Source organism: Oryx dammah, unplaced genomic scaffold, assembly GCF_014754425.2.
Source record: "Oryx dammah isolate SB20612 unplaced genomic scaffold, SCBI_Odam_1.1 HiC_scaffold_10, whole genome shotgun sequence".
NCBI classification, from domain to species: Eukaryota; Metazoa; Chordata; class Mammalia; order Artiodactyla; family Bovidae; genus Oryx; species Oryx dammah.
In genome coordinates this window covers 9,519,382-9,530,134 of record NW_024070194.1, presented here as the reverse complement: position 1 = coordinate 9,530,134, position 10,753 = coordinate 9,519,382, and the positions used below count along the sequence as shown (strand labels likewise).

Sequence of the window (10,753 nt, the reverse complement as noted above, 5' to 3'; positions counted from 1 at the left end):
GCCATGCCCTGCTCTAGGTCCTGGGATGCTCCCCAAGTGAACATATTGAAATCATGATCTGTATTGACAGGAGACCCACAGGCATGGTCACATCTAAGTTCTACTCTTACTGGACCTTTGGCCCCTGCAGAAAGATGCAGGAGGCATGGTTAGGAGGGAGATTATGCAATAAACAGGACTGACTCAGCTCCTCCCCTCCCTCACTCTCCTCCTCATTGCCTGATCCCACCTCTCAGCCAGGATATTAAAAGCTCAGTCTGACCTCAGCATCCTCAGGAGCCCTTCTGCAAGGCCATGAAAATGAACTGCCTCTGCCTCTCTGCAGCCCTTCTCTTCCTCCTGGTTATCCTGGTAGACGGTACTCCAGTGCATGAACACCATTCCCTGGACCAAGGTATGTCTGGACACCTTTCCTCTGGAGGTTCCCAAGAAATTAGGAGAGTCCATAGAAGAGTTAGGGGGAGGGGATCAGTGGTGGGGTGGGTGCTGCCAACCCTCTCTGGATTTCTCCTGCCAAGTTGGGCAGGATTTTGTTGTTAGTTTGGTGTTGGCTGCCGTGGTGTTCCTCAACATGTGAGGATATTCTCTAGTCACGAGGGCTACTCTGTGGTTGCTGTGTGTGGCCTTCTCATTGGTGTGGCTTCTCTTGTTGCAGAGCGGGGACTCTAGGCATCTGGACTCAGTAGTTGCGGTTCACATGTTCCCTTGAGGCAACATGGAATTTTCTCACACTAGGGATCGAATCCACGTCCCCTGAATTGTCAGGCGGATTCTTAACTGCTGACCTGCCAGGGAAGTTGGAAGTTGCAAGCTTTTAACTCCACTGACATTATGATATGCATGAAGAGATACATTAAAATTCATATATATAAAGATAAATAATCCCACCTAACTACACCAGATCAGGGACCCTGTTTGTGAGACTATCTATTCCTGCTCCCTGCCTTGTCCATGAACTGCACTGTAGTGTAGTAATAAAAAGATCCATATTTGATCCTTGTCGTGATACTGCCCAGGCCTCCTAAACTCTTGGAATTTACTGATTTTAGTGGTTATGAGATGAGTCACTAAAGGTGACTCAGGGTACCTTAAGAATGGGGCTGGTCTCTAAGAAACCTCAAATACTGCTTAAAGGTTACAGTCTTCACCACCTCTTATTCCAGCACTTTGAGCTAAGGGGAGGGAACAGAGAGTGAGAAAAATCACCCATGGCTGATTATCCAACCGATATGCTTGTTTAGAGAAACCTAGAAAGAAATACAGAAATGTTGGCATTCAGAGAGTTTGCAGGTGGGTGAATGCAGGAGGATGGTGTGATGGTGCTCTGCTCACTAGTGCATGGGGGCTGGGCACACCTCCCTCCCTCTTTGCCCTACATATCTCCTCCCTTTGCTGCCTTGAGCTCTATTTTGTACATTTTTCTGAGAACAGTAAGTAAGGGTTTTCCTAAGTTCAGCCTCCGGTTTTATTGAATTGTTGAATGTGAAGGTGGGGTCATGAATGCCCCATTTTTAGCCATTTAGTCACAAGCACGAGTGACTCGGGGCCTCATGGTTGGCATCTAAACTGAGGGCAGACTTGAGCCCTCAAACCGCAGAATCTGCAGTAACTCCATGGTTTGAAATCAGAAGTAAATGGACTTGTTGGACACCCAGTGGGTGTTTGGGGAATTGGTTGCACCACATATTTGATGTCAGGGAAACCTAGGCAAACCTAGACTCACTGTCCCCTGTGATTTGGGGCTCAGGTGATGCTCCAGAAAAAGGGAGAAATGAGAGTACATGTTGCAACCAGAAACTGTTCTCACTTATCTGTATTTTCAGAGTTCCTGGGAGAATGAGGGAGTGTATCAAACGGGTTATAACATGCTATCTTGTCCTGGCCCTGCCACCCACATGCCACGTCCTGGGAAAACTCATCTGCAATTTTCTCATTGGAACAAGAGATAATGATACATGGGTTTTTGAACAGATTATCAGTCATATATATAAGGGAGATGAATCAGATGTCATGGTGAATTTAGTGCATTTTCCAACAAGATGTGTTAATCTGAAAACAATTTCTCTACCTACTTGTTTTTGGCAAGAAATAATATTTAGGTACCAAATAATTGTTATTCTTCTATTATGAAAAATAACCAGAAACACCTGGGATGAATGAGCAGAGCCACTGTAGGGAAAGAATGAATCACAGCCCTGTGTGGGTTGGCTCCTTGGACCAAGGTTGATGCAATATTAGTAAAGTCTCCAGGCCCTTCCCCTTGTCCCCTTTTGGCTATTATTTCAGTATTCATATGTGTCTCCTCCCTTGTCCACTGTCGACTACTATTTTATGATCCATATTTGATCCTTGTCTTAGTTCACATCCTACATGTTCAGAAACTCTTGGAATTTACTGTCTTTCACAGGTCTGGAGACAAGCCTTACAAGGGGACCTGAGAAGCTTGCAGTATCATCTGTGATTAAAGAAATCGTCGATGATGTGATTATAGGTTTGAACTTTCTGGATCTCTTGGGAGAAAAGAGGGCACTGAGACTGAGAACAGCCACCACTGGACAATGATTCAATCAATCTGTCTGTTTAGGGAAACTGCAATAAAAATCCATAGATACAGGCATTCTGAGATATTTGGGGGTGGTAACACATGATGGTGGTGTGAGGGTGCTGTGCTCTTAGGGTTTGAAGGCTCCCCATACATCCATTTCCACTTCGCCCTGCACATCTCACTGGCTCCACTGTCCTTAGATTTATCCTTAACAATAACAATGTGAGATCAGTATGTAAGTGGTTGTCCTGAGCTGGTCATCAATCAGATCTATTGAGTTATTGAACATGAAGGTTCAATAACTGGAACTTCTCAGTTTTAGTCGTTTTGTCAAATCATGAATGACTCGGGACAACATGGCTGGCATCTGAACTGAGGACAGATTTAGTCCTCAACATGCAGAGTCTGTACCAACTCCCTCAATTTCGTATCAGAAGTAAATTGACTGGTTGGACACTTAGTGGGTGTTTGGGGAATTGGATGTTGTTTCTAGAGACACCACGTATTTGGTGTCAGGGAAACCCAAACTCACACTCTGTGTGCTTGGGAGCTCAGGTGAGTCCTGGGGATAGGGGAGTAATGAAGGTAGGACACTGCACCCAGATGCTCTCAGCAGTTATTGGTATTTTCAGAGTTCCTGGCAGAACAGGATAGTGTAACAGATGGGTTGTAACAGGGAAGTATCTTGTCCTGACCCTGCCACCCACATGCCTTGTGTCCTGTGGCAAGTCATCGATAGCTTCCTCTTCTGAACAGCAGATACATGCCACTTGATTTCTTTGAACATACTGCCAGCCACAGATATAAAGAGTTTATTCACATTTCATGGCCAATTTTGGTTAATGTCCAACAGGATATGTTCATTTGAAAAGATTTCTCTACCTACTTGCTTGGGACAAGAAAGAACCTTTATGCATCACAATGATTATCCTTGTACAATAAAAATTAATTAGAAAGGCCTGGAACCACTTAGTAGAGCAAGTGCTAGGAATGCATGAAACACAGCCCTTGGGTGGCTGGCTCACGGAACCAAGGCTGATACAATACTAGCAAAGTCTCCAGGCCTCTTCCCTTGTCCACTTTTGACATCAATTTATTTTCCATATTTGAACCTCATCCTGGTTTATGGTCCAAGACTCCTGCAAATTTTGGAATTTCTTTCTTTCATAGGTACCAAAATTATATGCAAGGCATGCAAGATGATCAGAAAAGCGGCCGAAACATTCAAAAAATGCCTTGAAGGTTTGAACTTTCTGCACCTGTGGGAAGAGGGGATGGCACTGAAACTGAAATCAGTTACTACTGGTCGAGGATTCAATAAGTATCCCTGTTTAGTGAAACTTCAATAAAAATCCATAAATATTGGCTCACAGAGCTTATGAGGTGGGAACAAATTGTGGTGAGGTAAGGGTGCTGTGCTCACCAGGGCACGGAGGCTCCGCTCACCTCCACTCTCACTTTGCCCTAAATATCTCCTCCATTTCACTTTTTCTCAGATTTAATCCTATCCATTGACTTCCCTGGTGGCTCGGATGGTAAAGCGTCTGTCTACAATGCAGGAGACCCGGGTTCGAGCCCTGGGTTGGGAAGATCCCCTGGAGAAGGAAATGGCAACCCACTCCAGTACTATTGCCTGGAAAATCCCATGGACAGAGGAGCCTGGCAGGCCCCAGTCTATGGGGTCGTAAAGAGTCGGACACGACTGAGCAACTTCACTTCACTAATCCTATACATTAATCTGAGAACAGTGTGTAAAAATTCTCCTGAGTTTGGTCGCTGGTTTGATTAAGGTATTGTGCATGGAGGTGGGGTCATAGAAACTCTCACTTTTAGTTAGATGGTCAGAATCATAAGTGGCTTGAGACTACATGTCTGGCATCTGAAGTCAGGACCGTCTGGATCCCTCAACCTGTGGCATTGGCCCTGACTCCACAGACATAGTATCAGAAGTCAGTGGACAGAAGGCTGCCCGGTTGGTGTTGGGAACTGGATGGTGTTGGTGGAGAAACAACATATTTAGTGTCAGGAAAAAACCCAGACCCACTGTCCTCTGTATCTGAGGGCTCAGGTGAGGCTTGGGGAGAAGTGAGTAGTGAAAGTGGGACACTGCACCCAGAAACTCTTACCAGTCATCTGTATTTTTGAGTTCCTAGCAGAATCAATAATGTTTCAAATGGGTTGTGACATGACAGTATCCTGTCCTGACCAGGCCACTCACAGGCTTGTGTGCTGGGGCAAGTCATCTGTAGTTTCCTCATCTAAACAGGGGAAGCATGTTCCATGAGTTATTTGAACAGATGACGAGTCTTGAATAGAAAGTGTTCATTCATATGCCATAGCCAGATTTGTCCATTTTCCACCATGATATGTTAATCTGAAACACAAATTTCTCTACCTTCTTGATTTGGCCAAGTAAAAATATTTCTTTATCAAATAATGATTGTTCCTCTATTATTAAAACTAATTGAAAGATGTTGAACTATGGAGGAGAGCAACTGCTGGAAAAGCAAGAAACAGCCCTTGTGTGGTAGGCTGTGGGACCAAGGCTGATACAACATTGTTAAAGTCTCAGGCCTTTTCCTTTGTCCTTTTTTGACCCTTATTTTCTTATCCATGGTTGATCATTTTCCTGTTTCATGGACCAGGCCTCCTGAAACTCTTGAAATTTTCTCTTTTTCATAGGCGAGGTGTTGATTTCCTTAAGGCAGCTTGAGAACCATACATTACAGGAGTTCCCAACATATATATTCGAAGAGGAGAATAAAGGTTTGTACTTTCTGCACCTCTGGGGAGATGGACCTCTACATTTTAGACATTTGCTCACAAGCCTAAGCTGGTCGGGACCCTGTGGCTGGGACTAAAGTGAGGACAGTCATGATCCTTCAATAGGTGGGATGTGCACTAACTGCACGGACTTCATTTCAGATGTCGATTGATTGGGGGACGCCCAGGGGGTGTCTGGGGAACTGGTTGATGGTGGAGACACCACATATCTGGTGATAGGGTAAACACGAGCTCACTCTCTCCTGTGATTTAGGTGCTTAGATGAGACCTAGGGACAGGGAAGCAATGAAAATAGAACACGGCACCCAGAAAATCTTACAGTGAAAGTGGAGTGTTAGTTGCACAGTCATGTCCCACTCTTTGCCACCCCATGGACTGAAGGCCACAGGCTCCTCTGCCTGAATACTGCAGTGGGTTGCCATGCCCTTCTCCAGGGGACCTTTCCAACCCAGGATCAAACCCAGGTCTCCTGCATTGCAGTCAGGGTCTCTACCATCTGAGCCACCTGGGAAGCTGGAAACTCTTACAAGTAAGCTATATTTTTAGAATTCCTGGTAGAATCAGGCATTGTATCAGATGGGTTGTGACATCATAGCTACTTGTCCTGACCCTACCACCCACATGCTCTGTGTCCTGGGGTGAGTCATCTGCAGTTTCCTCATCTGAACAGAGGAAACATGTTACATGGGTTCTCTGAACAGATTACCAGTCATGAATATAAAGAATTTATTCACATTTCATGACCAATTTTGTCCATTATCCACCACTGTGTTAATCTGAAGAACTTTATCATTTGATTTCCTTTGGGCAAGAAAACATATTGAGGTGTCAAATAATGATCATTCCTTTATTATTAGAATAATCAGAAAGACCTGGGGCCACTGAGCAGCAACTGCAGGAGCACAAGAAACATGCTTGTGTGGTCTGGCTCACGGGGTCAAGGCTGAGACGATACGAGCGAAGCCTCCAGGCCCTTTTCCTTATTCTCTTCTGACTGAGTTTATTATTCATATTTGATCCATATTTGCTCCTTGTCCTGGTTCATTGCCCAGGCCTCCTGAAACTCTTGGCATTTACTTTCTTTGCTAGGTCATGAGAGCACTCAGGAAAAGCAGCACAGGAACCTTCAGGGGCAGGCTCTGAACTTACGATTAATCAGCAATAGTGGCTAATTCAGTCAATATGATTATTTATTGAAAACTTCCATAAATATCCATAAGTATTTGGGTTCAGAGGTTTTGGGGTTCAAGATACCCAGGACACATTCTTTTGTTATCTTCTCAGCAGACTGAGTGTTAGAGGGAGATTGACCATTACGTTGATGTGCCCCATCATCAAGGTGATTTTGTACTAAAAGGAATTCAATTATACTCATTCTATTTGATGACCTTGCAATTGTGGAGAGAATGAAAATAGGAGTTAGGAAGTCCCTACAAAGCAGTGTTCTTGGGGATCGGGACACAGCTGTCAAAAAAATATGGCAAAACAAATTGCCTTCTAGGAGGGACACCTAAAAATACCAAAGAGTGAAATCTTATGGTAGGTTATCAGTTTCTTGAAGGTAGAGAGTAAAGCAGAGAAAGGATGCTGTGCTTTTTCTCTAAAGGGTCAGGGAAACCCTCTGTGATAAGGAAGTACTGAGCAGAACTGCAGAAATAACGTGCCTGGTTACTCATTACTACTGTGTTTGAGCAGGAGCCACGGCCAGGGTGGCTGGAGCTGGGTTGGTTTAGGTGAGGGGAAAGAAGTGGAAATGGATGAGGCATAGAGGTCACGGGAGCAGGTAGCGAGGAGCCCTGCAGGACTTTTTAAGAATCAGAATTTCACTATCATGAAAAAGGGGACTCACTGAGGAATTGGTCTCCAGGGAGCCGTGGGATAGGACTGAATAACAGAATCCCTGAGGCTGCAGTGCACAGAGTGTCCTCTAGGGGGCAAGGAGCAGAGACAGCGCCCCACTGAGCAGGCTGCTGCGGTGGTCCACATGGAGAGTGTATTCATGTGTGTGTCCATATCCATGTTCCCTGGGTGGATCCCAGGTCTCTAGAATAACGTACATGTCTTCCTCTGTTGAGGTTTCTATGGAGGCTTCATTACCTAGTCATGATGCATTAAATCATTAGCCACTGGGGACTGTTCAACAGACAGCTCCATGAACCTCCTTGAGGTTGAGGGAAGGCAAGGAGATTGTGGAAGAAAGACCATGGGCGAAGGTGGGAATGAAAGTTTTCACCCTCCTGTAGGCAGTCCTTTCTGGTGCAATATCAGAGCCCATGCTGGGCTTACGAGGGTCTTTTCAAACTCATCAACTTCACATACCAAAAGACACCTTTATTGTTCTCATCATATAAGAAATACCGAGAATTTTAGGAACAGTGTCACGAAAATGATGAAAAAAGAAATGTGTATATTTCTTCTTAGAATCACAATATCATTAGTATCAATATTCATTTTATAGAGTCCTTGTGAGGTAACCAAAGTAAACACAGTGTTACGTTTTCTTCGTGCCTTTTCCCATTATAGCATGATTCCTTCACCATTGTTATTAATGGTGAAAAGTTTTTTTACCACACACTTAAGCAAAGAGAATATTAATAATATTATAAAACTCTGTTATCCAGACCCATTAATTATTGACATATAGGGAATAATTTTTACCTTTGTCCTCTTCTTGTTGTTGTTTTTTTTTTTTTTTTTTTTTCCTTTTTAAGCATTTATGTATTTGTTTGTATGGGCTGGTTCTTATTTGTGGGTCCCAGACTCAGTAGTTATGGCCTGTCAACTCCGTGCCTACAGCATTTGGGACTTTAATTCCTTGACAAGGGATTGAAGATAGGACTCCTTTGTTGGAAGGCAAATTCTTAACCACTGAACCACCTCGGAAGTCCTTCTGAAGTTTTAAGGCTATTCAAAGGCATTATATCAATTTTTCTTAAAATACTTTGCACATGATTACTATAACATGTCACGCTTAGCAACCTTCATAATTCTGTCCCAGAAAGGAAAGGAGGTTTTCAAATGGGCATTTCAATTTGACCATCCCCACAACCCTAACATTCTCTACCCCAAACAAACTGGAGGTTCTAGTTGTTGGCCTTCTACGGAGCTGTGATGACCATCCTCATAACTGAGCCATTACCCCTCTCATTCCAGCAGATTCTCAGCCTGCCTTTTGCCTGGAGCCTAAGTTAGCTGGTTCCTGCAAGAACAAGACAGCCAGGTACTTCTACAACGCCAAGACCGGATGCTGCGAGCCGTTTGTTTACGGTGGCTGCGAAGGGAACAAAAACAACTTCAACACGATAGAGGACTGCTTAAAGTCCTGCTGTCCCGACTGCATGAAGACCTGCTGCACACTGAAAGAGTCCCAGGGGTAAGACAGGGGGAGGGCACAGGGGGAGGGGAAGGGCTGGGGAAAGAGGCGGAGCTCAGGGGGCCACACACCATTCACCCTGCACAGTGTCTTCCTCCTCGCTGCTGCCAGGAGAGGCTGCCGTGTCCTGTGAAACCACACACTGAGCGAGTTGTCCAGGGAGAGAATGGCAGGTCAACCCCAGACGCCTCTTTGTGATCATCTCAGCCTGATCACATGCTCCTCCTTCTCAGTTGGGAACACTGATTCAGCCACCCTCAAGGGCAGGTCTGCAGTGCTCCTGAATGCCCCATTTAGGCTTGAAAAACTCACTTCCTTCTTGTAGGTCATTTGGGTCCTGGGCACTACAGTTCCATATTGTTTGGAAAGTTTAGGCTCTGTCAAGATGACCAGTGTCCAGGTCTGGGGCCACAGTGATGTCACTCAACAAGTTCCTTTCTTTTTGCAGAGGACATGTGAAGAGTGGTCCCTGAAACTCGAAATTCAAGGAAGACCCCTGCAGGGCTGGGCTGTGGCTGCTTCTGAAACAGTTCCGTCTCCTTGCAGCCCTTCTCTCCCCCACCCTCCTCAGCAGAACCTGCCTATTTCCTTTCCTCTGTTGGTCAACATGTCTAATTCTGTCTCATCCAGCTGGCTCTCAGCACCATGAGAGCATGTCTCCCCTGTACCCCTAGCACTTCACACAGTTCCTGACACCAATGAGACAGTTTATAATTATTTGAGGAAAGAAGGAAGGAATGTAGGAGCACATTCCTCATGACCAGATTAAATACAAGGCTGTGGTGTAACACAGGATTTTTGTTTTTACCTCCATCCTCATGGTATTCTCACCTTCAACCTGTCCCCACAATCACTGCTCTCCTTCTGGGTGGCCAAGAGGAATTTCTAGCATTCAGTTCTCATTGTCAGTAATAAGAGAAGGGTTTGGGATAAAGAAGCCTCTTGACCCCACAATGAAGCTGTGGTTTTCCTTTCTGTAGCTTCAAACACTGTGGTTTATATTTAAATAAATACATATTAAAAATTAAACTGACTGGAGTCTGTTGTTTGGAACTACAAAACTTAACCAGCAGAGTCCATGGAAATGGTGATCCTTCTCACTGTTCTGCAGAGGATTGGGGACCTCCTTTTTTCCTGTCCAGAGACTGTGCCCTACCAGGTATAGGAAGCAAACCTATTATAGCTTCATCATCTTAGTAGTCACCCAAGCTACACAGAAACCTGGGAGGCACACATCTGCACATGAAAACTTCATTTCTTACTTCTAAGTTCAGTTCAAATTTGAGGCCAGGTTGTTCTCCTGGACTCTCAGAAGGAGAAAGGGCTTGGGGCTCAGTTGTCCAATTTCTATTTCTAAGGAATCCTGTTCTCTGATGTCACATTTGGGGAGGAATTTTTTTTAGTTCTGGTAAAGAAGAGCAACTCTCATTTAGTGTCCCAGGCTCTGTGCAAGCATTTTGCTTGCATTATTCTGTTACTCATGCTAAGAATCCTTCAAGGGAGGAAATGGAATCATAGAGATGGCACTTAGCTGCCGTATTCATTTCCTAACATGGTGGGTCCCCACTTTCCCAAGCAGAAGGACTGTGATGATGCTTTCCTGTTCTGTTTCTGGGAAGATTTAGAATGGAAGCAACTTCAGAAACAGTATCTATGTCACTACAGATGAGTAAAGTTTACCGTGGGGACTGAAGCAAGTGAAATAGATGAGAACACATAGGGTGCTGGTGCTGTTTTTCATAGCTTTCCAGTCTTAGGCAAATTCTCAACATCTCTGAACTTGGCATTCTTTAGTTATAAAATAAGGATAAGGCTTCCCTGGTGGCTCAGACGGTAAAGTGTCTGTTTACAATGCGGGAGACCCGGGTTCGATCCCTGGGTTGGGAAGATCCCCTGGAGAAGGAAATGGCAATCCGCTCCAGGACTATTGCCTGGAAAATCCCATCGACAGAGGAGCCTGGTAGGCTACAGCTCATGGGGTCGCAAAGAGCGACTTCACTTCACTTCACTTCGAGGATAAGGCTGGTACTTGTTCATGTTTCTAGCCAGAG

At 44.8% G+C, this 10,753-nt stretch overlaps 1 protein-coding gene across 1 annotated transcript; it reads left to right on the top strand.

Annotated features, from left to right (window-relative positions):
* Positions 1-294: 294 nt before the first annotated feature.
* LOC120869433 (trophoblast Kunitz domain protein 1-like) lies at positions 295-9,711 on the top strand. The gene is made up of 4 exons (XM_040248750.1): positions 295-394; positions 5,228-5,311; positions 8,483-8,702; positions 9,151-9,711. Exons 1-4 carry the CDS (start codon positions 295-297, stop codon positions 9,173-9,175), a joined length of 429 nt encoding a protein of 142 aa, XP_040104684.1. The 3' UTR covers positions 9,176-9,711.
* Positions 9,712-10,753: the final 1,042 nt, after the last annotated feature.